A 26,942-nucleotide genomic window follows, 5' to 3' on the forward strand; every position below is an offset into this window, starting at 1 on the left:
TTTTTTTTTTTTTTGAGATGGAGTCTTGCTCTGTCACCCAGGCTGGAGTGCAATGGTGTGATCTCAGCTCGCTGCAACCTCTGCTGGCTCACTGCAACCTCTGCCTCCTGGGTTCCAGCGATTCGCCTGCCTCAGCCTCCTGAGTAGCTGGGATTACAGGTGCCCATCACCACGCCCAGCTAATTTTTGTATTATTATTATTATTTTTTTAGTAGAGACAGGGTTTCACCATGTTGGTTAGGCTGGTCTTGAAGTCCAGACCTCAAGTGATCCACCCGCCTTGGCCTCCCAAAGTGCTGGGATTACATCATCAGACTTTTTATAATAAACTGGTAAATGCAAGTAAGAGTTTCCCTGAGTTCTGTGAGCTGTGGTAGTGAATTAATCAAACTCAAAGAGGGGGCTGTGAGAACCCTGACTTGAAGCTGGTTGGTCAGAAGTTCTGGAGGCCTAGACTTGCAACTAGTGTCTTGTAGGGGGGCAGTCTTGGAGACTGAACCCTCCCCCTGTGGGATCTGGCACTATCTTTAAGTGGAGAGCACCAGAATTGAATTAGAGGACACCCAGCACTAGCTTGGTGTTTGGGGAAAAAACCTCCACACATTTGGTCACAGAAGTCTTTGGTATTGATTGTTGTGGTGTGAGAGCAAAGGAAAAATGCAGCTGGAGTTGGTTTTTCCTTGCAGTGCCCTTATAAAAGAGGCCTCAGAGACTGCCTTGCACTTTCTGCCGTGTTTGAGGATATGGTGCAGAGACGCCGACTCTGCCAGCACCTTGCTTGTGGACTTCCAGCCTCCAGAGCTGTGCGGAGTAAATGTCTGTTGTTCGTAAGCCACGCAGTCTGCGGTGTTCTGTTAGAGCCGACCAGCTCTCAGGCTGTTTGCCTGCCATTGCCCCAAGGGCTCTTGCGAGGGTTCCTCCCTGCCCAGTCCTTGAACCTCCAGCACTACCTCCAGTGCCTGCTGTCCCTTCCCCACTGTCACCACCTGGCCCCCTCTCATTCCCTGCCTGAAGGTCTCTGGGCTCGGGCACTTCCATTGCGCTCACTATAGTCTCATGAGTTTATAACCAACTCTACTCACCCTCTCTCCCCAAGGAGAACGTTAGTCCTCATAGACTCTAACACCTGCATTTTATACAAATAAAGCTCATGTCCAGGGATGTTAAACAACTTACCTGGTTTGAATAGAACTAGTTAGTCACACACAAATCCGAAGCTTGAGCCCGTCTCCTGAGTTTCGTCCTGGGCCCCTGCTCACAACAAACACTGTATGGGTCAGATCTGAGTTCTGGGTGTGTATCTCAAATCTGCTCAGTTCACAGTGCTGATGTGGGAATGGGGTTCTGCTTGTAATTTTATATGTGGATTTAATTGCTATATTATTCCTTTAAAAACGTATTGCAAGCCTGTTGGAGGGCCTTAAACCAACGGGAGTGCTAGGAGTTCCAGCAGCGAGACATTAAAGGAAGGCGCTGGGTGCGGTGGCTCACACGTGTAATCCCCGCACTTTGGGAGGCTGAGGTGGGTGGATCACGAGGTCAGGAGATCGAGACCATCCTGGCTTACACAGTGAAACCCTGTCTCTACTAAAAATACAAAAAAATTAGCCGGGTATGGTGGTGGGCACCTGTAGTCCCAGCTACTTGGGAGACTGAGGCAGGAGAATGGCATGAACCTGGGAGACGGAGCTTGCAGTGAGCCGAGATCACACCACTGCACTCCAGCCTGGGTGACAGAGCGAGACTCCGTCTCAAAAAAAAAAAAAAAGAAAGAAAGCAAGGCAGGGCACATAGTGGGCACACCCTGGCTGGGCTGCACAAAGTCCGTGTGTCTCTGTACTCTTCTCCATCATAAAGTGAGTGATTCCGCCATCAACTCCTGTAGGATTTCTGCTATTCCTCAAATATACTCTCCACTGAAGTGGAGTGACACGTTACACTATGAAATCTCAGGTGTTTAGTGTGATAAGAGAAGCCCATTTGTTCTTTTCAAAAAAGGACATACCAGCCTCAGGTTGAAAAGTAAGGCACATATTTTTTTGAGTTCATTAGCAACTGTTGAGGTGATTTCTAGATAATTTTGAAGAAGTCTGTGATGATTGGTAACTACTGAGAATTGCTGCCAACTTTGTGTTAAGAGGTCAAGTACCATTTCTCACTTCAAATCTTGACTAGTCCCTAAGTAAATATATACCTGTTTCTTGAACCCTTCTGTCAAGAGGATTTAGTAAAACTTCTGTTTACTTATTTATATTTTAGAGACATGGTCTCACTCTGTCACCCAGGCTTGGAACATACAGACGTGATCATAGCTCACTGTAACCTCAAACTCCTGGCTTTAGTGATCATGGCTCACTGCAGCCTCAGCCTCCTGGGCCCAAGTGATCCTTCTGCCTCAGCCTCCTGAGTTGCTAGGACTACAGATGCATGCCACCATGCCTGGCTAATTTTTAAACATTTTTTTTTTTTTTGAGATGGAGTTTTGCTCTTGCCGTCCAGACTGGAGTGAAATGGCACGCTCTCGGCTCACCTTAACCTTCACCTCCCGGGTTCAAGCAATTCTCCTGCCTCAGCCTCTCGAGTAGCTGGAATTACAGGCATGCACCACCACACCTGGCTAATTTTGTATTTTTAGTAGAGAAGCGATTTCTCCATGTTGATCAGACTGGTCTCCAACTCCCAACCTCAGGTGATCTGCTTGCCTCGGCCTCCCAAAGTGCTGAGATTACAGGCGTGAGCCACCATACCTGGCCTAAATTTTTTTTTTAATAGAGACAGAGTCTTGCTGTGTTGCCCAAGGTGGTTTTAAACTCCTGGCCTCAAGCCATCCTCCCACTTCAGCCTTGCACAGTGCTGGTATTACAGGCATGAGCCACCACATCCAGCCTAAAACTTTGATTTGAATATATAAGAAAGATTCAAAAGCTGGTTAGTCTGTCATTGCACATACAGTTGATTGGAGAACCAACATTTTCTAGGGAGGAAGTCTCTATTCCGTATGTCAGTTGCCGGCATTTCACGAGAAGACCTGAGCATCCTGGGCAGAGGAGAGAAGAGAGCCCATGTTGAGGAGTGAGGGAAGGGGAAGGAGGGTGAGGCCTTGTCCTCTGTTTGTTCTAACCTCCTTGTTAGAGCAGCAGGTTGTACCTCTGTGTCAGCACTACTAAGTGGGGCCAGGTGGAGGGTAGGAGGTGGCAATTTTGCTCCCCAGGGGACATGTGACAATAGTCTGGAGACATTTTTGGTTGTCATCTTTGGGGGAAGGGATGCTACTGGCATCTAGTGGTAGAGGCCAGGGATGCTGTTAAACATCCTGCAATACACAGGATAGCCTCCCACAGCTAAGAACTATCCTGCCCAAAATGTCAGTAGTGCTGAGGTTGAGAAACCCTGCCCTGTATTATCCATTAAATCCTTCAGCGAGTCTGCTGAGGATGCTGCCATTATGATATGCCCTGGAACATGATAGCATGTTATGAGGGAAGGAAAATATTCTACTGTTGATGTTTTTCTTTTTTTATACCTGAAAACTACAGTGGTGCCATTTTAATCCAGTTGTACTATTTCTGGAGTCATGAGTTTGCACTTTAAGTTACTTTGCTCTCTGCTGCCTCATTAGAAATAGCATCTAACAGTTGTCGTTACATGTTGCTGTTTTGTTTTACTGCAAGCCACTTCACTTGCTTAAGGAAGAATTATATCATGGGCAGGGCATTTATAGCCAAAAGCATTTCTGTGATGTTATTCATAAGTCTGTTGTAATGTCTTTATAGCCAAAAGGGTTTACCTAATGTCTAATCTAAATGTCTTTTTCATCAAATGAACCCAAATTCATCCATTTCCTTTTGCTCTGAACTCAGTAGAACCTAGACTATCTAGAAGGAAAAACAGTACATATTTGAAGTAATTGCTTTGGAATATTATAGGTTAGTGCAAAAATAATCACTTTTTTTGCCATTAAAAGTAATGGCAAAACCCGTGTTTACTTTTGCACTAACCTAACATCATGTGTATGTTCATCTTGGCACCAGTTTACAGACCCACTGCCATCCGGTGTTTCACTGGCCACTTCTATTTAAAGCTAGATTAAATGTTGTGTGATTAACCCAGTTTCTAACAATGCACAGTGTTACTACTTAACACTCTATAGAGAAACAGCCACATAATTCTGGCATGAGCTGGGTCACGGGGTGTTGTCACACACCCTCTCGCCTGTACTTTTCTTGACGTGAATATTTCTTGGATGAATGGATTTTAAGGCCACAAAGAAATGTATTCATCTGCATCACTGGATTTACAAGGATTTCTGCATGCCAGCAGCATGGGATGCATGAGCTCCACATTAGTCATTTAGCTCTGAATGTGGCATTCGCTTTCTGAGGCAAAAATAAACAGAACTGTCTAAGCAACAAGCTGCTGTTGCATTTGTTAGCAACAAGCTTTGTGATCAGACAATGGCATTGTATGGCCCATTAGCAAACAGAAGGCATTCACGTGAGCAAGCCACATTTAAGCAGGGCACCAGAACATTCTTCCCAGCCTTGCAGCTGGGTTTTAGGGAAGGGTTATTCTCTTTCTTACTTTGGAATTTTCTTCTAGGTTTTGTCCTTTTAGAAAGGCGTTTTAAGCACTCTTTGGGTAAAAAGAATGTAATGGTTGGTAAATGGGTGTCAGTTTTCTCCTGTATCTCTCTCTCTTTATTAACATGTTTTAACCCCAAATTAAAATTGAGGTCTAGGTTTGTTTTATAAATAAGAGGCAACTTGAGTCCTAGAATTTTTAGATTAACTTAAACATTATACACAAACTATGAAGTTTAAGGATATATATTTAAAAAGTAAAAGTTTTCTTGAAAAATTAGGTCTTCCAAGCATGCATTTCCTTAGGTACACCCACAAAACATCTTAGTTTGCAATAGACTAATTTTGGGGCAAACTACATTTACCTTCATCCTCCCACAAAGGAGTCTCTGAAATACTATTTTTTTCCTGTTGAGATAAATGCTGAATTAGTGAGTTCTTTAGGCAGGTCCTGTCTGTTGGCCAAGCGTAACACAAGTTCGGAAACCATTACTGAAGTACCTGAAAATGGGATGAAAAGATGTCTGATAATACCTGACAGATCATCTTGAACAAGGCCATGTATTGACCTGAGGCCTGCCTGTGGCCCTTTGTGTTAAGTGCCGGAAAAGCTGCTTCAGATAAAATTGTAGTATGGTGCTGTGTCTAAGTTTTTCCAGCTAATTTGTGCAGCCTCCCTGAGTACTATGTTATGAATTTGCACATTTGACTGAGTGGGACTTGAGACAGGTAATGACCATCCTAGGGTACCGGATGGAGGTCTCCAGCTGGGAGGATGTGCAAACCATTACTTAGACTGCACTCATGGGAACCAAGCGACAAAACACAAATGCTCTTTTATCACTGGTAGTTTCAAATCTAAGCAAGGTATGTGCCAACTCACCTCCAGAGAGTGTGCTCTTACCTGCCCAGACATGTAGTCGCCATGCCTAGGGAGGAGATTCTGTTTCTCTCGCGATCCCCTTTGGGCCCTGCGCACTTCTGGCAGTCCTGCTGAGCTCTGCTTTGCATGAGAGACTCCACACTTGCCCCTTTAACTCAGGCCTCTGATCACTCAGTCTTTTACCCCTCACTCCACACAGACGACTTTGCTCTCTACTTGGGCAAAACTGAATCCATATAAAGGGAACTGCTGTGGCTTCCAGCCATGTCTGCAAACTTCCTCATATTCAATGTCCACCTGCTCTGCCTTCCATGTTACTACAGTGGAGGAGGTGGCCTTTCTCCAAAGCTGATCTCTGATCTCTTCACCTGTCTTCTGGATTCCATTCCTTGTCTGTCACCTTTCTCAACTTTATTTATTTATTTTGCTCTGCTGCTCAAGCTGGAGTACAGGATCATCACTCACTGCAGCCTCAAATTCCTGGGCTCAAGTGAACCTCCCTCCTCAGCCTCCTTAGTATCTGGAACTACAGGCATGCACTGCCACACCCATCTAAGTTTTTAAAAAACTTTTTGTAGAGATGGGGTTTTGTTATGTTGCTCAGGCTGGTCTCAAGCACCTGCCCTCAAGTGACCCTGCTGCCTCAGCCTCCCAAAGTGCTGGCATTACAGGTGACAGCCACCACGCCTGGCCCACACCTCTCTTTACTTTTAACTGATTCCTTCTCATCAGCATTAAAACCAGTTCAGTTCCCTCACCCCAACCCTTGCCTTCAGGTGCATATACACAGCCAGCCCATTCTCCACAAGGTGTAATGCTCAATGTTTAGTCATTTTTAAAAATTAATTTTTATGAGTTTTTTGCTTTTGCTTTAAGTATGTCAACTTAAGAAAACATTGTTGCTGGTTTTAAATTTTAAAAAATATTTGCTTGAGGTGGCATAACTTGTAAGTAACAGAGCTGGGATTCTAACCTAACTCTGATTGCAGACTCTTCTGAAAACTCTCCACTGGATTTGACCTGGGGGTCCCTAGTGATCTTGGCAACAGGAGATTTGGTGGAGGGAGGGTTACAAGTCATAGGAGTCCTTGAAGAGTAGGAGTTGAGGATGCTCACCCTCTTTCTTTCCTCCTCAGCCCTAAATTCTAGAAAGAACACAATACCTGATACATATTAGCAAAATGTAGCATTTGAGAGTTCATTGATCCGTTCAACTCCTGTTTAATGAGCATCTCCTTTGCTGCCAGGCACTGTTGTAGGTGCTGGGGATATATTGTATAAATGGATAAACACCTACTTTTATGAGGATATATTTACCATCTCCCTTGTCAGCTTTTCTTCCCCCTTACTCTTAAGGGTAAGGTTTCTCTCAATTGTGTCTAGTATTATTTATTTCCTCCTGGGTTGTTTCACACACTCCCATGATATCATTTACTATCCCAGAGCTGAATGTTTCTGAACTCTAGACCTTCTCTCTCCACTTGGGTAGCTCAGAAGCCTGCAGACTCATTTTGCCTGTTTGATTGTCTTTTACTGTGTAACAAACTACCCTAAAACATAGTGTCTTTAACAACAGTCATTTATTTTGCTCATGAAGCTGCAATCTGGGCAGGGTTTGGAAGTAATGACGCTTCTCTGTGTCACGTGACATCAGCTGGAGTGGCTTGACTGGGGTGGGACAGTTTACTTTCAGGATGGTGTACTCATATGGTGCCTCATTGGTGCTGAATATTAGCTTGAGATCTCGGCCAGAGCTGTGGTCCAGGGATCCTCGGTTCCTCTCCATACAGATCTCCATACAGATCTCTCCAAGGACTGATGGTTTAGGCTTCCTCACATCATGGAAGCCTCGGGGCAGGTGAGCCCCTTACAAGGAGCTCCAAGTCCTTGGTCTCTCATGATCTAGCCTTGGAAGTCACAGCATCACTTCCGTCATATTCATAACCCCAACCAGATTCAAGAAAAGGAAACATGTACTCTACTTTGCAGAGGCAGATTGTCAGAGGAGCATTGTAAAGAGCATGTGAGATGGAAGACATTGCAGCCGTTTTTGGAAAATATCACCTGCCACATTGTCCAGAGTTGAGTTAGCATCTTCCACAAACCTGCTTTTTCTCCAGTGTTTCTAGCTTAGTAATTGGCCCCACCATCCCTCTGGCTTCTCATGTTGGAAACCTAGGAGCCATATTTGATACCTTCTAATTCCTCGGCAACCTGCCCTCTACCCTGCCCAGCCAGTCACTGGATCCGGACATCCTCTTGTCCTCTCTACTGGCCTGCCGTAACCCTGGTGTAGGCCATCATTATCTCCCTCCTCAGTTGTACTGCAATGGTCTTCTAGCTGGTCTTCCTCCTAGCAGTCTTCCTTCTTCCAACCTATCTTTTATCCTGCTTCCTATGTAATCATTAAAGATACAAATACATTTATGGCACGTTCCTGCTTAAAATCCATTAAGGCTTCTCAGTACTCTTGGGCTAGAGATCAAAGTCCTTTCTCTGGCCTGAAAGGCTGTGCACCTCGTGGCTCCTGCCAGCATCAGAGTTATTTTGGATCTTCTGGCTCCTTTTGCACCTGCTCTAACGGCCTTCTTTCAGTTCCTCGAAAGCTCTGTTCTCTTTCCTACCTGTTTCTCACTTTCACACTCACTTTTCTTTTCTGTCTGCCATACTCTACTCATTATTCACGGTTGTTTAAAATAATTTCCTCAAAGAAACCGAGTTAGAATCTTTTGTTAAACAGGTCAGTGGTATCTGCGTGTTTTCTTTATAGCCTGTGTTATAGGTGCTTGGATTCCTCTCTTTGGATTTCTTACTTGCTAGACTCTTAAAAGTCCAGGAGGGCCAACAATTGGTCTTCAGTCTCAAAAGCCTAGCTGGTGTCTTGACACATAACTAGCACCCAGTACATGCTTATGAATGAGTATTTGTGCGTACACATTCATATAAAGATGTTAAAGAATACACACACAGATTTGTGAGTGCATTTGTACAGAGGTTTTTTTAAAAAAATGTTTTACCTTTGGGTAAGATTTGTCAGTGGTATACTTAGAAATTATATTTAGAAATGATTGGCATTTGTATTTGGGAGTATGTATATGTATTTATCATGGATTCTGTTCTGTTATTTTGTTTAGTATCCACTTGGTTCAGAATGCCCACAGCAGACACCGATCTGGTTCTGAATTGCTGTGTCCTTTCATGCCTTGTCCTCTGACCAAGTACTGTTCCTCACTCCTATTCAAGGTAAAGAAACGGCGGCAATGAAAGCTGATCTCCTGAGGGCCAGGAACATGAAGAGGTACATCAACCAACTGACTGTGGCAAAGAAGCAGTGTGAGAAGAGAATCCGAATCCTGGGAGGCCCTGCCTATGACCAGCAAGAGGATGGGGCCCTGGATGAGGGGGAAGGGCCTCCAAGCCAGAAGGTAGAACTTTATAGTTTCTTGTTTTGACCCTACCAAGTTTACTATAAATGCTGATAGAACTATGTATAAAGACTTTCAACTTTTTAGTTTTGAACTTAAACATGTGTGCCATAACTACACACTCACATATTTGCTTTATGAGTCAAGGAGCTACATTCCTTGGTGTCCTTGACTTGTGTGGGTCGTAATAGGTGAAGGGGTGGCCTGTCCCTCCACACCTGTGGGTGTTTCTTGTCAGGTGGGACGAGAGACTGAGAAAAGAAAGAGACACAGAGACAAAGTATAGAGAAAGAAAAGTGGGCCCAGGGGACCAGCGCTCAGCATACAGTGGACCTGCGCTGGCACCAGTCTCTGAGTTCCCTCAGTATTTATTGATCATTATCTCTACCATCTCAGAGAGGGGGATGTGGCAGGACAACAGGGTAATAGTGGGGACAGGGTCAGCAGGAAAACATGTGAACAAATGTCTCTGTGTCATAAACAAGGCTAAGAAAAAGGTGCTGTGCTTTGATGTGCACATACATAAACATCTCAATGCATTAAAGAGCAGCATTGCCACCAGCATGTCTCACCTCCAGCCCTAAGGCGGTTTTCTCCTATCTCAGTACATGGAATATACAATCGGTTTTACACCGAGACATTCCATTACCCAGGGAAGAGCAGGAGACAGATGCCTTCCTCTTATCTCAACTGCAAAGAGGCCCTCCTCTTTTACTAATCCCCCTCAGCATAGACCCTTTACGGGTGTCGGGCTGGGGGATGGTCGGGTCTTTCCCTTCCCACGATGCCATATTTCAGACTATCAGATGGGGAGAAACCTTGGACAATACCTGGCTTTCCTAGGCAGAGGTCCCTGAGGCCTTCCACAGTGTTTTGTGTCCCTGGGTACTTGAGATTAGGGAGTGGTGATGACTTTTAACAAGCATGCTGCCTTCAAGCATTTGTTTAACAAAGCACATCCTGCATAGCCCTAAATCCATTAAACCTTGAGTCAACATAGCACGTGTCTCTGTGAGCACAGCGGTGGGGGTAGGGTTACAGATTAACAGCATCTCAAGGCAGAAGAATATTTCTTAGTACAGAACAAAATGGAGTCTCTTATGTCTACTTCTTTCTACATAGACACAGTAACAGTCTGATCTTTCTTTTCCCCACAATAGGTATGATAGATAGGCATCGGGTGGGTGCGTGCGTGTGTGTGTGTGTGTGTGTGTGTGTGTGTGTGTATTTTTCCATCTTCCCTTTCTCCTCCCCAGAGGACCCAGAAGAGCATATTTATATTTACAAGAGTCCAATCAAGTTTCCCATTATCAATTGAATAGAAATAACCACCTATGAAGTAGGAGGCATCTTCTAAATTATTTTACTTAACTCTTGCCACAATATTATGAAGTTTCTACTTGATATCTTCATTTTTCAGGTGATGAAATGGTGGGTTTAAGTATCTTGCCTAAAACTACATAGATAGGAAAACGTAGAACTAGATAAAAACCCAGATCTGGTTGGTTTGCAAATCTGAGTGCTTTCTCACTGAACCATCACATCTCTCTGACTGTTTTTGTACTGTAAAACTTCAGACTGTCTGTCAATACCAACCAAATCACGGAGCTTAGGAAAATGTTTTAGCCCTACCTCGGTACCTGTCCTAACTGTCCTCTGAAGGACCAAACTTGTCTTCCAAGACCTGGAGCATACTAAGATAGAAGGAAGCAGCCACGTGACCCACTCAGGAGCTTAGCTGTGCTGTGGAAGGAACAGGACCTCAAAGCAGATGCCAGACTCCTCTCTGTAATGTGTCCTTTAGCTACAAAGAGGCCAACACTGGTATAATGTAACTCAAGCTACAGCCTCTAACCTCACTTGTTCTGATTTTCAGTCTCTTGATTCTTTCCTGTTTAGCTCTCAGTTCTACTTCAGCTACTCATCTGTGATGTTCCCCTGCCTCCCTATTCCAGTGAGAAGCCTTGACTTTCTTAGTTTCTGGCTAGTCTCCATCAGAGCCTCTGCAGGAAGGGCCAGCCCCAGCATAGGCCAGGGTTCTGCAGCATCTTGCACGAGTGGTGCAAGTGCAGCTCCAAGGAACACTTGTTTTTATAATCCTCTAACCACAGGAAGTCTGTCGATGTTGCTATTAGCAAAATAAAATAAAATAAAATAAAATTTTTGAGATACTGGCTTTGTGTTCCAGGTGGAAACATAGCATTTTGGTGAATCAGAGAGATGGTAGATTTGACAGGTTGAATATTGCCCCCTTCCTCCTCCTCATTAGCTTTTTGTTTTTGGCCTCTTAGATTAATTATCATAGATGAGGTCTTTGTCTTATGTCCCAGTCATTCATTCAACAGACATTTATTGAGGGCCCACAATATCTCAGTTATAGTGCTAGGTACTAGGATTAAAAATAAATAAGATGGAATCCCTGCTCTCAAAGAGTCCCATATAATTATAAAATAAAAAGGTAAGTGATCCAGTAGAGATATGAGATAAATACCTAGGAGAAGTACATAATGGCTTGCTACCTAGTCAAAAGATGACATGCTTTTAGATGTTGTGGTACAGGAAGATCTCAAGAAAGATAATGGAAACTCATTTTGGGAGAATTAAATGTGATTTCAGTACAGTTTGTCTATCTGGCAGTGTCTACTAGAAGTAGACTTAAGCCAGAGTGCCAGATCATTTTTGGTTTGTTCTTTTTTTTTTTGAGATGGAGTCTCACTCTGTTGCCCAGGCTGGAGTGCAGTGGCACGATCTCGGCTCACTGCAACCTCCACCTCCTGGGTTCAGGCCATTCTCCTGCCTCAGCCTCCCGAGCAGCTGGGACTACAGGTGCCTGCCACCACGCCCGGCTAATTTTTTTTTTTTTATTTTTAGTAGAGACGCGGTTTCACCGTGTTAGGCAGGATGGTCTCGATCTCCTGACCTCATGATCCGCCCGCCTCGGCCTTCCAACGTGCTGGGATTACAGGCGTGAGCCACTGCACCCGGCCTTGATTTATTCTTTTCAGACATTCAGGAAAAGACTCATCTCTGCTGCAATAATTCATGCTCAGAGTAAAACCATTTCCTCTAGTCTTCAGGATGGAAGGCTAAGATAAGACAGAATTCCAATAGTTATGGCCATTTGCTATTTGAAAGGTAAGACTTTGGTTAGTTTGGGGCCATTCTGATGTCTTCATGAGTGGGAAGAAAACTTTTGCTATGACCTAATCATATGTGATCCAGAAGAATTACCATTAACTTTATTTCAGAATTTAGACTTCCAAATCAGGTTAATCCTCCAATTAAAAGAAAGATTCAGAGTGAGTTTTTTAAAAGGCAAGGCACTTATATGTTGCTTACAAGAAACTAAACATAAAGGCAAAGATAAGTTGGAAGTAAGAGGGAAAAAGACATGCGAGTACTAAGTATAAGATCTAGAGTAGCTACTGTGAATGTCAGACAAAATAGACTTCGGAACGGGGAGTAGAAACAGAGATGAAGAACCTTTCATTATGATAAAGGAGTCAGTTCATCAGGAAGATATAATAATCAAATGTTCTCAATCAATAAAGAGACCTTTAGAGTGTACATGAAGCAAAACCTGACAGAAATGAGAAAAAGTTTCACAAGTAGAGTTGGAAATGTTAACACTCCCCCTCAGTAATATCAGTAATAGGAAAATCTGGAAAATTCCCAAATATTTGGTAGCATATCTAAATAAGGCTTCCATCAAAGAAGAAATTATAAGGAAAATTAGGAACTATTTTCAATGGAGTAAATATGCAATATATCAATTATTTGTGGGATATATTGTGCAGTTAAAGCAGCACTTAGAGAAATTATATACAGTTGGCCCTTGAACAATGTAGGGGTTAGGAGTGCTGACCCTCCCCTGAGCAAAAATTCACATGTAACTATGGAGTCTCCAAAAGCTTAACTGCCCATATCCTACTATTAACTGGAAGCCTTACCAATAATAGTTAACATAGATCTTGTATGTTATGTGTATTATATACTGTACTGTTATAATAAAGTAGGCTATAAAGAACAACAAAAATGTTACTAAGAAAATCATAAGGAAGAGAAAATATTTTTACTACTCACTAAGTGGAAATGGATCATCACAAGGGTTTTCATCCACATCGCCTTCCCGTTGTCTAGGCAGAGCAGGAGGAAGAAGAGGGGTTAGTCTTGCTGTCTCAGGGGCGGCAGATGTGGAAGAAAACCCTGTACGAATGGGCCTGTGCAGCTCAAACTCATGTTGCTCAAGGGTCAGCTGTACTTCTTAATGCTTATAGCAGAGGAGCAGAAAGGTATGAAATCAGTGATCTAATCTTTTAAGAAGCTATAAATTGGCCCAGTGAGGGGGCTCATGCCGGTAATCCCAGCACTTTGGCAGGCAAAGACAGGAGGATCGCTTGAGGCCAGGAGTTAGAGACCAGCCTGGGAACATAACAAGACTCCCCTCTCTACAAAAAAAAAAAAAAAAAAAAAAAAAAAAAAAAAAAAAAAAAATTTAAAAGAAGCTGTAAATAAAAACTAAAATAACTAGAAGGAAGGAAAGAGAAAAGATACAAATTGCCAATATTAGGAGTGAAATAGGACATCACTAACAGATGCTACATACATTCAAAGGAGGCTAAGGGAATAATGTGGACAACTTCAAGCCAATAAATTTGACAATTTAAATGAAATAGACAAATTCCCTGGAAGACACAAATTACCAAAACTGATTCAAAAGAAATAGAGGCTGGGCGCAGTGGCTCACGCCTGTAATCCCAACACTTTAGGAGGCAGAGGCAGAGGCAGGCAGATCACGAGGTCAAGAGATCGAGACCATCCTGGCCAACTTGATGACACCCCGTCTCTACTAAAAATACAAAAATTAGCTGGGCGTGGTGGTGGGTGCCTATAATCCCAGGTACTCGGGAGGCTGCAGCAGAAGAATCACTTGAACCCTGGAGGCGGAGGTTGCAGTGAGCCGAGATCACGCCACTGCACTCCAGCCTGGAGACAAAGTGAGACTCTGTCTCAAAAAAAAAAAAAAACAGAAATAAAAACTCTGAATAACCCACAATTTATTGAAGAATATAATAATAATTTAAACCCTTCCCACAAAACTCCAGTCTCAGATCATTTCACTGGTGATTTTTTTTTTTTTTTTGAAATGGAGTCTTCCTCTGTTGTCCACGCTGGAGTGCAGTGGTGCGATCTCAGCTCACTGCACCCTCCGCCTCCCAGATTCAAGCAGTTCTCCTCCCTCAGCCTCCCGAGTACCTGGAATTACAGGCGTGCACCACCACGCCCAGCTAATGTTTATATTTTTAGTAGAGACAGGGCTTCACCATGTTGGCCAGGCTGGTGTCAATCTCCTGACCTCAGGCGATCTGCCCTCCTCGGCCTTCCAAAGTGTTGGGATTACAGGCATGAGCCACTGTGCCTGGCCTCACTGGTAAATTCTATAAAACATGTAAGGAAGAGATAATACCAATCTTAACCATACTCTTTCAAAAAACGGAGAAGGGAACACTTCAACTCATCCTAGGAGGAGACTGGCATAACTCTGATACCAAACCAGAGGAAAAAAAACTACAAAATGGTGTCCCTCATGACCCTGGACAGAAAAGTCCTTAACAAAAATACTGGCAAATCAGATCCAGCAATCTGTAACTCACAGAGATAACATCAGTATATGTCCTCCTGACAGTGGGTCCTTAGTATAATCATTGTCTACTTCATTTCTTTGCAATGCTATTATTAAGGCTTGATGGAGTATTAATTTTTTAAACAGCTTAATTAAGGTATGATGACATGCAATATACTGTTCATATTTAAAGTATACAATTTGATAAGTTTTGACATATGCATATATTCAATGAAACCATTGCCACAATCAAGATAACAAACATATCCATCACCCACAAAAGTTTTTTGTGTCCTTTGTAATTTCTCTTTGGACCCCAGTTGAGAATCACTGCTAATCCTTTTATCCATATTTATGTAACTAGAAAGTGACCTCTTAACTATTCTGAATTTTCGCACTTATCAGTGCCTTCTCTTTCTCCTGGTTCAGGCTCTTCCTGATTAGTTTTTGTTGTTGTCTTTCATGATTCAGAACAGTTATTATTAATAAGTCTCCAAACAACCTGGAAAGTAGGTGGTATTATTCACATTTTATGGGTGAAAAAACTGAGGCTCAGAGTGATAGAGTAACACAGAGCTCACAGAACTGGAAAGTAGCAGAGTCAGGATTCAAACCTACGTATATCTACCTCCAAAGCCTGAACAACTTTAACCGCACGGTGTTGCCTTCCTATCTTGCTTTGTTTTGAAAACAAAAAGTCTGTGTTGCCTTATCTTTTTTGCAAGGTAGCACCCCCCACACCAGTGGCCCCAAAATGGAAAGATGGAAGGAAGAGTTAAAATAAGGGTTGAAGAGCAAATGGAACTAGGAGTACATGGAGTTTGGAAATCAGTGGCAATAAATGGCAGATCTTTTCTTTAAGGCCAATTTGCATATCAGTTTACTTATTTGACCCAAGGCTAATCCAAAATGAACACTGCCGAATGCAGCCCAGGACTGGACTTGAGTGTGAAAGGGTTTCCTGGCCTTTTCTGTTGATAGTGGAGTTGTTGGCCCATCTTCCCTAGCCAAATTGATATGGGTTCCTTTACACCTCTTTGGAGCATGTACAGTTAGGATTTTGTGCTTCAAAATGCTTCACTGGTAGAGTTTACATAAAGTCAAATGTTATAGTGTTCCACAGCTAGTAAACTAAATATTATTCGTCTCAAATATTTATAGAAATGAATTATTAATGATCTGTAGCAAGGGATATCCATGTCCTTAGTTACTAGGAGCTGTTAGAAAATGCCTTCCCTGGCAGCCTATAGAATGGGAGAAAATTTTTGCCATCTACACATCTGACAAAGGTCTAATATCCAGAATCTACAAGGAACTGAAACAAATATACAAGAAAAAAAAAACCCCATCAAAAAGTGGGCGAAGGATATGAACAGACATTTCTCAAAAGAAGACATTTATGTGGCCAACAAACATATGAAAAAAAAGCTCATCATCACTGGTCATTAGAGAAGTGCAAATCAAAACCACAGTGAGCTACCATCTCACACCAGTTAGAATGGCGATTATTAAAAAGTCGGGAAACAACAGGTGCTGACAAGGCTGTGGAGAAATAGGAACGCTTTTACACTGTTGATGGGAGTGTATATTAGTTCAACCATTGTGGAAGACAGTGTGGTGATTCCTCAAGGATCTAGAACCAGAAATACCATGTGACCCAGCAATACTATTACTGGGTTTATACCCAAAGGATTATAAATCATTCTGCTATAAAGACACATGCACACGTATGTTTATTACAGCACTATTTACAGTAGCAAAGTCATGGAACCAACCCAAATGCCCATCAATGATAGACTGGAAGAAGAAAATGTGACACATATACACCGTGGAATACTATGCAGCTGTAAAAAAGAATGAGTTCATGTCCTTTGCAGGGACATGGATGAAGCTAGAAAACGAAACACCACATGTTTTCACTCATAAGTGGTAGTAGAACAATGAGAACACATGGACACAGGGAGGGGAGCATCACACACCGGGACCTGTCGGGGGGTGAGGGTTAAGGGGAGGGAGAGCATTAGGGCAAATACCTAATGCATGTGGGGTTTAAAACCTAGATGACGGGTAGATAAGTGCAGCACACCACCGTGACACATGTATACCAGAAACTTCACATTCTGCACATGTATCCCAGAGTTTAAAAGTAAAATTTAAAAAAAGAAACCTACTGGAAAATCTGAATAGACCCTCTGCTAGAAGCATTATGAAAAGTAAATAAATAGATATACTGCATCATCCTCAGAAAAAATAAAAAAGAAAGAAAATGACTGTCCCTTTCTGCCCACAAAACCGATTAAGCAGGGGCTCATTGTTGGTGTCAGAAGAGTTGAGTGTAATACATTGACGGTATGCACTTGATTTTATTTTTATTTTTATTTTTTATTTTATTTATTTATTTTTTTTGAGACGGAGTCTCGCTCTGTCGCGCAGGCTGGAGCGCAGTGGCGCGATCTCGGCTCACTGCAAGCTCCGCCTCCCGGGTTCACGCCATTCTCCTGCCTCAGCCTCTCCAAGTAGCTGGGACTACAGGCGCCCGCCACCACGCCCGGCTAATTTTTTGTATTTTTAGTAGAGACAGGGTTTCACCGTGGTCTCGATCTCCTGACCTCGTGATCCGCCCGCCTCGGCCTCCCAAAGCGCTGGGATTACAAGCGTGAGCCACTGCGCCCGGCCACTTGATTTTAGAAATATCTTACTGGTGACGTTTCTGAAAATTTGCCAACTCTTGTAATATTAATTTTAAGAATTTCAAAATGTAAGTTTTTATTTAATTGCATTTGAATTCTACTAATTCCATGTAATGTTTTATTACTAATTCAGAACTAAAAGTATAGGCCTTAAATTCCTTCTAAATTAATTTGAGACATTTTTCCTAATTAATTGAGTCATGAATTATTATGAAGGTCATCTGCTTTATTTTATTACAGCAGTCCATACTCGATTGTTCCTTCTGTGTCTTCAGATAGGTTCTTTTTTCTTTTCCTGTGAGTATGCAAAATAGTAAACAAACAAGTAGGTGGGCTGATTTTGGTGCATCTATACAGAGGAATTTTATGGGCTTATTAAAAGGATGCTTACAGAAGATTTTTTAATGAATATGATTGATATTATAAACAGAAAGGCAGGGTATAACATTATTTGTAGATTCCTCCACTAGATAAAAATAAGATGGAAAACAAAAACATGAAACTATTAGATCCCAGTGTCCTGGTCTTTTATACATTTCTCTTCAATTTTTCCATTATTGGCACTTACTGTTTTTGCATAGAATGTGCATCCCATAGGGCAGGGATTTTTATCTGTTTCATTCCTAGAACTGTACCTGATACCAAGTAAAAGCTATGAAAGGAAGATAAAAACTTGACACCCTAATTCAGGATGCCAAATGAAAAAAATTAAGCTGAAAGCTGAGTCATGCAGGAAGCTGTCTTTCCTTTTGTTCCTAAGCACAAGCTACAGATAGAAGGTTCAATATCTCCACAGGTAGCTACTCTGTGTTCGCCTTATCTTCTGTAAAGTGCCGATTTACTGAGTGTCAGAGGACTACATAATTGACTGTTGCCCTGCCTGCTCCTTTTTGCTTGGAACATGTGGATTACCATACTCTCCTCTTTTCCCCTCCAGTGCACTTTTCCCTTTTAAATATTGAAGCACTCAAAGTCATCTTTGGAGAAAGGCACAGACCATAGACTGTTTCTGTGATTCCTTGTTTATTTCTTCCAGGCATGCCCTTAATCTTGGCAAAATAAACTTCTAAACTGATTGAGACCTGTCTCAGATACTTTCTGGTTTACAATGCCAAATAAATCTTTGTTCAGCGAGTGAATGGTTAATAGGAAATTGGTGTTTTTTCAGTATGTGCATTTTAAATATTCAGTAAGCTTTATTCCATTTAAAATGTAGTAAGAGATATTTCAGTTTACCAGGAGTGCTATATTACATCGACTCTGACCTTAAAAAAATGCATGTTTTCAGCTCAGCGTCACTGATCATTAGAGAAATGTAAAGCAAGACCACGATGAGATACCATCTCACGCCAGTCAGAATGGCAATTATTAAAAAGTCAGGAAACAATAGATGCTGGCAAGGCTGTGGAGAAATAGGAACGCTTTTACACTGTTGGTGGGAATGTAAATTACTCCAACCATTGTGGAAGACAACCATTGTGGAAGACAGTATTAACCATTGTGGAAGACGATTCCTTGAGGATCTAAAACCAGAAATTCCATTTGACCCAGCAATCCCATTACTGCATCTATACCCAAGGGAATATAAATCATTCTGCTATAAAGACACATGCACGTGTATGTTTACTGCAGCACTATTTACAATAGCAAAGTCATGGAAGCAGCCCAAAGCCCATCAATGATAGACTAGATAAAGAAAACGTGGTACATATATACCACAGAATACTACGCAGCCATAAAAAGGAATGAGATCATGTCCTTTGCAGGGACATGGATGAAGCTAGAAGCCATCATCCTCAGCAAACTAACACAGGAACAGAAAACCAAACACCGCATGTTCTGACTCATAAGTGGGAGCTGAACAATGAGAACACGTGGACGCAGGGAGGGGAACATCACACACCAGGGCCTATTGGGGGTGGGGGCAAGGGGAGAGCACTTAGAGGACTGGTCGGTAGGTACAGCAAACCACCACGGCACACATATACCTGTGTAACAAACCTGTACATTTACTTAAATAAATAGTAAATTACTACAATAAAATTTTACTTTATTCCTTTAAAAATGCATTTTTACCCTAAATGTAGAAATTAGTCCATTGGAAGTTAAAGCAAACTGATATTTAAAATTTGATTTTTAAAAACGTCTTCTTAAATTCTCTTAATAGATTCTTCAGTTTGAAGATATCTTGGCCAATACTTTCTACCGAGAGCACTTTGGAATGTACATGGAAAGGATGGACAAGAGAGCTCTGATTAGTTTTTGGGAATCTGTGGAACATTTGAAGAATGCTAACAAGGTAGTATATGTAGGCTGAAAGGAATATTAATCACTAGCTGATATAAACTTGGCATGTGAGGCAGCATGTCTGTTTTTCTCAAGATAAGTATACGTTAAAAGAATATTTTAAACCAGATATAATATTGACATTGTGTTCTAGCCCATAATGGCAAATAAAATTACGTTATATTTTTACAGAAGATTCTTTTGAATGTGTAGTCAAGGGAAAAAAGGTTTTATAAATGTACCAAGAGACTGAATTTAGTTTTGGGTATTTTTTTTACACATTGTAAAAAGACATATACATATCCACACTGCTATTATAATGAATTTGGTCCCCTCACCTACACTTCAGTCTCATAATCTTGCCATTTATAATATCATAATGTGCATCTTTTATACTTTGCCTTTTATTTCATTTTTTTTTTTTTTTTTTTTTTTTGAGACGGAGTCTTACTCTTGTACCCAGGCTGGAGTGCAGTGGGGCGATCTTGGCTCACTGCAACCTCTGCCTCCCGGGTTCAAGCGATTCTCCTCCCTCACACTCTCGAGTAGCTGGGATTACAGGCGCTTGCTACCACACCCAGCTAATTTTTGTATTTTTAGTAGAGACGGGGTTTTACCGTGTTGGCCAGACAGGTCTCGAACTCCTGACCTCAGGTGATCTGTCTGCATATGCCTTCCAAAGTACTGGGATTACAGTCATGAGCCACCGTGCCGAGCTTTTATTTCAATTTAAATATGAATAAAGGAAAATAAAATTAGTTTTGGGTACACATACATCTTACAATGAAGATCCCAATAATCAGCATCGTGCTTTGCATTTGGCAATATATATTTAAGAATTATGTGTACACAGTCTTCATGTATACAGTCAGCCTTCCTTATCTGTGGGTTCTGTATCTGTAGATTCAGCCAACCATGGACTGAAAATATTTTGGGGGAAAAAAACTGCATCTGTACTGAACATGTACAGACCTTTTTCCTTGTCATTATTTCCTAAAAATACAAAATCAACCATTTACAAAGCATTTACATTGTATAAGTAATCTAGAGAGGATTTAAAATATATGAGAGAATGTACATAGTTATATGCAAAAACGCTGCACCATTTTATATCAGGGACTTGAATGTTCTCGGATTTTGGTATCTTCAGGAGATCTTAGAGTCAATCTTCCATAGATCCCGAGGGGCAACTGTATATGTATGTATATGTAAACATACACAATAATATCTACAACATGTGACATATGTATTCAGTATATACTATTGTGAGAGGTTTATTAAAATAAGTACCAAGAGGCTGGATGCAGTGGCTCACACCTGTAATCCCAGCACTTTGGGAGGCCAGGTGGACAGATCACAAGGTCAGGAGTTCAAGACCAGCCTGGCCAACGTGGTGAAACCCTGTCTCTACTAAAAATACAAAAATTAGCCAGGCATGGTGGTGTGAGCCTGTAATCCCAGCTACTTGGGAGGCTGAGGCAAGAGAATTGCTTGAACCTGGGAAGGCGGAGGTTGCAGTGAGCCGAGATCACGCCACTACACTCCAGCCTGGGCGACAGTAAGATTTGGTCTTGGGGAAGGCGGGGGGAAGCACCAAGAGCATTTTATATATTGAATTACTCATTTGCATATGAATATTGCCAGAATAGACTGCCAAATATATTGTAAGTCACCAACTATATTTGTTAAGGAACTAAATCCAGTCCTGTAGTATCTTTAAATCTTTTATTGTTAATTTACAAGCCCCAAATTACCTAATTTTATCCAATATTGTATTTGCTAACTCTATTACTCATTTTAATCACCAGTTTTGACTCCACATAACTTCTGGTTGTTCTCAAAGGAATATTGTAAAGAGCAATCTAAAAAGGTTTTCCTAAACTATGGAAGAGAATTTGAAAAATTTCAATGGAATAAGAGCATCTAGCTTCCTTGAAATAGCCTTATTTTGATCTAGCAACATTGATTTGGAGGTTAACATTCTGGGACGTATGTTAAATTAGTTATGTTCATTCAGTTGTATGCCTTTGCTCTTTACTATTGTTGAAAACTGCATAACATTTCTAGAGTTAATGCCATGCCTCTAGAGGAACTGTAAAGATTATGTTAACCCGAAGAGATGTTTTGCATTTCTGAAGTAGGCTGGTGATGACACAGGCTCATTGCAGAAGACAAAGCTGTCTAATATAAGCTTGACTAGGACATAATCATTCTGAAGTAGTCATTCTGAAGAGTGTTTTTCTTGTTTTTCGGAGTTATACAATTATTATATTGACTTCTTTCTGGGATGAGAAATGGCACTCCAGTTACTTATATTAGGTAAAAAGTTAAATTGACATTAGCTAATACATTTTTTTCTTGTGGAATTGAGATTTATGAAAAGGAATCTATTGCAGGAAGAAAACTGTTCTTACTCTGTTTTTCCCCCCTCCAGTGTTTAAAAGAAATTGCAGGTGTTAACTGTTCAACATGTTCATTTAAAGAATTAGTTTTTATTTTTTAGAATCTGACATTTGCCCCTTGACCCTGAATATGGACACAAAATTGTACATACCAGGGTGCATCTTAAATGTCTTTCTTCTGACTTTCAAATGCAAATAATTCAGAGAAAATAATTTCTCTCAGAGATGATATGTCTTACTTTTCCTTATCTTCCTGTCTTTTCAGAATGAAATTCCACAATTAGTTGGTGAAATTTATCAGAATTTCTTTGTGGAGAGCAAAGAAATATCTGTGGAAAGATCACTTTACAAAGAAATTCAGCAGTGTCTTGTAGGAAATAAAGGTATTGAAGTATTCTACAAAATCCAGGGAGATCTTTATGAGACCCTAAAGGATAGGTATTACCCTTCATTTATTGTCAGTGACCTGTATGAGAAATTGTTGATAAAAGAGGAAGAAAAACATGCCCCACAGATGATTTCCAACAAGGATGAGATGGTGAGTCACATTTAACTTTCTGCTCCTTTTTATTGGATAAGCTTTTAAATATGTTTAGGTGGGTGCATATTGTGTGAGCCAAATTTGATGCACATCTTCATCTTTTAATATACAGGACCTTAAATAGAATAAAAGTAACATCGTTTAATATACAAGACCTTAAATAGAATAAAAAGTAAGCATCAATAACCTCGTCTCTGGTTGTATGTATTTCTTTCTTCCCCTTTTATCCTCTGACGTACATCTTCCCTCATGCTGGCATTGAGTCAGAGACCTCCTGCCCTCTGTCTGTTTTAGATACACCTCTGGTCTGTCTCCTGAAAAGTGAAGGCAGAAAGTCTGTAGGGTGGGACATTTATGGGTTAGACCAGCTAAGAAACTCAGTAGAACTATAGCCCTGGAAGAGAGAAGGGATGCGGAAAAAATGAGAGGTAGGGAATGTGGGAGGAGTTAAAGGAAATATTTTGGAGTTTAAAGAAGTCAGAAGAAATTAAAATGCTCCAAAAGAAAACTTCCTAATGTAAGAGTTAAATAAAGAGGAAAGAAACACGAAAAGCAGCTCAACAGTCAAAGATAGGTTTATTTTGGAGAATAAACCTGAGAGAGGCTTCTGGCCAATTTCAGTCAGGAGCACTCTCTCTTACAGACTAAGAGTATTTATTGGTTTTAGGGTGAGAGAGCTTATCACAGGCTTGGAATGTTTCTGTGTGGAGGAGAAGTTTATTGCAAGGTTGGAATGTCTCCGATCAGAGGGGAGGTTATCTTGGGGCTCACATCTCTCTGGCTGGAGGGAAGGTTATCTCGGGGCTGGCATATCTCTGGGCGGGGAGGGATTTATCTTAGGGTTGGAATGTTTCTAGTTGGAGATGTCATTTGTGGTTTATGGTCTTGCTGACCTTAGCTATTAGGCTGATGCCCTTTGGATTTAGGTGGTTTTTGATCAAGGGGATCTTTAGAATGGCAGTGCTTGTCCAAGATGGCAATGCTCCTGCTCTGTCAATCCAGACCCTATAGTTATAAAAAGGAGAAGGGGCGGCGTGTTCTTTCTGGCTACTTCCTGCTGATGAGGGGACAGAGAGTTTTCTGGTCTTGGATTGACTGTAGGAATAATGCCATCTGTAGATGTTTTTGGATAGTTGTCTGTGAAATAGCCATAATCCCGTCATTTAAAAATTTTTGAAAAAGGTTAATTAGGCAGGGTAAGAACATTAGTCCTAGGCATATTATTAGGAGAGGGTCCAGGAATGGGATCACCCATGCTATGATTTTGTTTCCAAACCAAGAATCTGTTTGGTTATTTTGGTATTTCCTTATGTTTTTAGCCCTTTGTTTAACTTTTTCAGCAGTGTCTCTTGCTAGGCCCAATTGATTAAGATAGAAACAACATTCCTCACCCAATGAGAGGCAGAGGTGCATGTTTGGAAAGGTCCATGTGTAAGTAACTGTTATTAAAAGACAAATCGCCGGGTGTGGTGGCTCCCGCCTGTAATCCCAGCACTTTAGGAGGCTGAGACAGGTGGATCACGAGGTCAGGAGTTTGAGACCAGCCCGGCCAACACAGCGAAACCCTGTCTCTACTAAAAATACAAAAAATTAGCTGGGTGTGATAGCATGCGCCTATAGTCCCAGCTACTTGGGAGGCTGAGGTAGGAGAATCACTTCAACCCAGGAGGCGGAGGTTGCAGTGAGCCAAGATCATGCCACTGCACTCCAGCCTGGGCGACAATGTGAGACTCTGTCCCCAAAAAAAAAAAAACACAAACTATGGTAGGACTGATTTGCTGTATTATACTTGGTGTAATTATTCACATACAGCGCAGTAAGAATTATTTATTAAACAGGCCTTTTAAATTGGCTTTGATGAAACTTTGTTCCGTAGAAGGAATCTGAGATAAGACCTTTTTAAAGCCAAGCCCAGCCATGGATTTGTACTGTCAGATACCTATGAGTTGGGTGATTTTTCTCCTCTTGAGATTCCAAGATAACTTGGGGTTCCTGGCCTGTCAGAAAGTGACATTCTTTATTTATCACAGATCAGAAACCCGTACAGGGACTGTGTACACAAAATATGGGGCCAGTTTTCCAAGGGCTTTATTGGCTTCATAAGTCAATTTGATTCCTTAAAGGAAAGCACAGCATTCCAGTCGAAGCATTGGTAAAAATAACCAGTTTTTCCAACTGTGTCCTGTTACAAAAGAAAACAGATTCTTATTGCACTTACGCAAGTAACTATATTGCCATAACTTAAGAATACTCAGAGTTAGTCCAAATTCTGGAGAAAGTCAGGTAGAGAGAAACAAGTATGCTTCAAATTTTGTTCATGGGAGTATACTAAATTGTTAAAAGCTGTCAATAGCTCAAAAGAAAAGTTACTTTGACTTTGAAAACAAAACAAAGGATTAGCAATATTTTAAGCAAAACGTCAGAAAGGTCACTCCAGTCTCCTGTTAGTTCAGTTCGTGCAGTTAATTCCTGTCCTGCTTGACATTAATGAACATTTTAGCTATTCAAGAGTCCTGAACATGTTTCCTCTATTCTGATGTCACAATCTCCAAAGTTATCAGAAACCTGCATTTAAGAGCACCTGTTAGAGCTTTATAGCTGATTGTAAAACCACCTTCTAAAGAGGACCAAAACAAGACAACAATTGTTTATGGATGACCAAAAGTTTTAGGGTAGCCATAGTTAAAGACACAATTGACAAGGAAATCTGTTACCTCTGTGGCACAAAATAATTTTAACATAACAATTATAATTACTACTGATAACATACATTAAGATATATCAGAATTATAGGCGTCTCCCATAACGTTGAAACACATACCAATAACTTATTTATACAAACATAGCCCAAAGAGAGCCGAACACCATTTTATATTTGACAATGCTTCCTATATGATTTTATACCAAATAAGCCAAATTTTACTTTTATGTTAGTGTGCTATCAATGTTAAACTCAATTTTTAATAAACCTGTAGACACATTTACCCTATTTTAATGTTTGACCACAAGTTAAGATTTTTATAGACCCTTTTTAACCCTTTATAATTTTTGTTAAAGAGCAGGTTAGTGCTTTAAGAAAAACCTGTTGTGCTTTTATTTTAATGCTCAATTTACAGAAAAACTGGATGATACCCCTTCAACTTTAGCCAATATGTTTACACATGGAATTTCCTTTACAATTAACCTTCCAAAACTTGCTTAAACCTTCATTTTTATTTTATTCAACTTAAAACAGTTCTTTAACCTTTTAATCTAGGTAAAAATCCACATTCTTATGCCTCCTTACAATCTTTTTACCAAAAGTATATGTAAAATGTTTTTTCAATAGTCTTAAATACATGTTACACTGTTAACTTTTAGCAACCTTTACTTTTGTTGGTAAGTTTGGGATTTTAATTGTGTACTAGGTGGAGAGCCTAGGACCTAGACAGAAGTGCAGATAAGGTCTGACTTATTCCAGCATTTAACTCCATGTGTCCTGGGCCTTCCCTAGCTGCAAAGCAGGCAGGTTGTACAGCTAAGAGTTATAGTAGCATTTTATAAAGCATTTAGGAGGCTTAATCACTTTTAAATTGTACAAAATTTCTTGTATGAATTCCCTTTTATAAAATTTTTCACGACTTACATAGACAATCTCTGACCTGCCTCAACTTTCTGATTTGTTGTAAACATCCCTCTCTTTAAACAACCAGTTAATTTACTTTAGGACAAGAATTTACCATATAAGATACTTTTTTATATAAATTAGCTTTTCTTTAATATCTTTTGCATAGCTAAGGGGTATGGCTAATTTCACATGTCCCCAGGCCTTATCTATTTTTGTTTATTAACTTAGTTTACAGGTTAGCTTTGAAACAAAGATGGTAACAGTCCTTTCCCAAAACAAACTTCCTTCATGTCTGTGGACTAGACTGCGTAAGGCCACCAGATTAGAAGTTAGGGTATTTCGCTAAATAGTCCAAGATGTAGCTAACTTTATTAAACCAATATTAATGTGTCATTTATTAAAAAATTACACAAGCAAAGATTATTCTGTCTGGGCTGAGTTATAGTTTTGTAGCCTCTATGCCAAAGTTTGACACCTTATAGTATTTGGCAGAGACAAGTATGAAATTCCTTGATCAATAAATGCAAACAAAAACGTATGCTGGCAGTTCTTAAGACATTTCTGATCTTACTGTACCAGTAAGTTTTAGTCTCGTGAACTGAAAGATCCCATAGCTTTTACTTTTCCCTTAAAAATATTTGATTTAAGCACTTATTTTTCTTAGGCCAATTAATTAGAGTTCTTTTAATAGACATTGCACACAACACATGTATAGCCACACAGACAACCAGAAGAAGATCCAGTAGTTATAAGATTTTTTTTTTCTAATTTCCCAATTGGATTATTGGCCTTTGGGTAAGGCCCTTTAAGAACAGGGCTAGGAAAACAATTTCCAGGGCCTAATAAACAAGTATAGCTGGAAGACAAAGACAGATTTTGAGAGGTACTTACTCACTTCTAATTCC

General features: G+C 40.7%; 1 protein-coding gene across 7 annotated transcripts in view; it reads left to right on the forward strand.

The window, feature by feature from the left end:
- Positions 1 to 26,942, forward strand: part of SNX25 (sorting nexin 25) — a 184,683-nt gene that overhangs the window by 122,520 nt on the left and 35,221 nt on the right. For 6 of the 7 annotated variants that reach the window (XM_058436946.1, XM_032754549.2, XM_032149029.3 and 3 more), the window contains 3 exons: positions 8,707 to 8,888; positions 19,369 to 19,500; positions 22,155 to 22,427. In XM_058436946.1, coding sequence (XP_058292929.1) covers positions 8,707 to 8,888; positions 19,369 to 19,500; positions 22,155 to 22,427 — 587 coding nt within the window. Of the gene's footprint in view, positions 1 to 8,706; positions 8,889 to 10,787; positions 11,010 to 19,368; positions 19,501 to 22,154; positions 22,428 to 26,942 lie in introns of those variants that run through there. The other variant, XM_058436948.1, reaches the window with a different exon arrangement.

This window comes from Hylobates moloch, unplaced genomic scaffold (genome assembly GCF_009828535.3).
Source record: "Hylobates moloch isolate HMO894 unplaced genomic scaffold, HMol_V3 SCAFFOLD_3, whole genome shotgun sequence".
Taxonomy (NCBI): Eukaryota; Metazoa; Chordata; class Mammalia; order Primates; family Hylobatidae; genus Hylobates; species Hylobates moloch.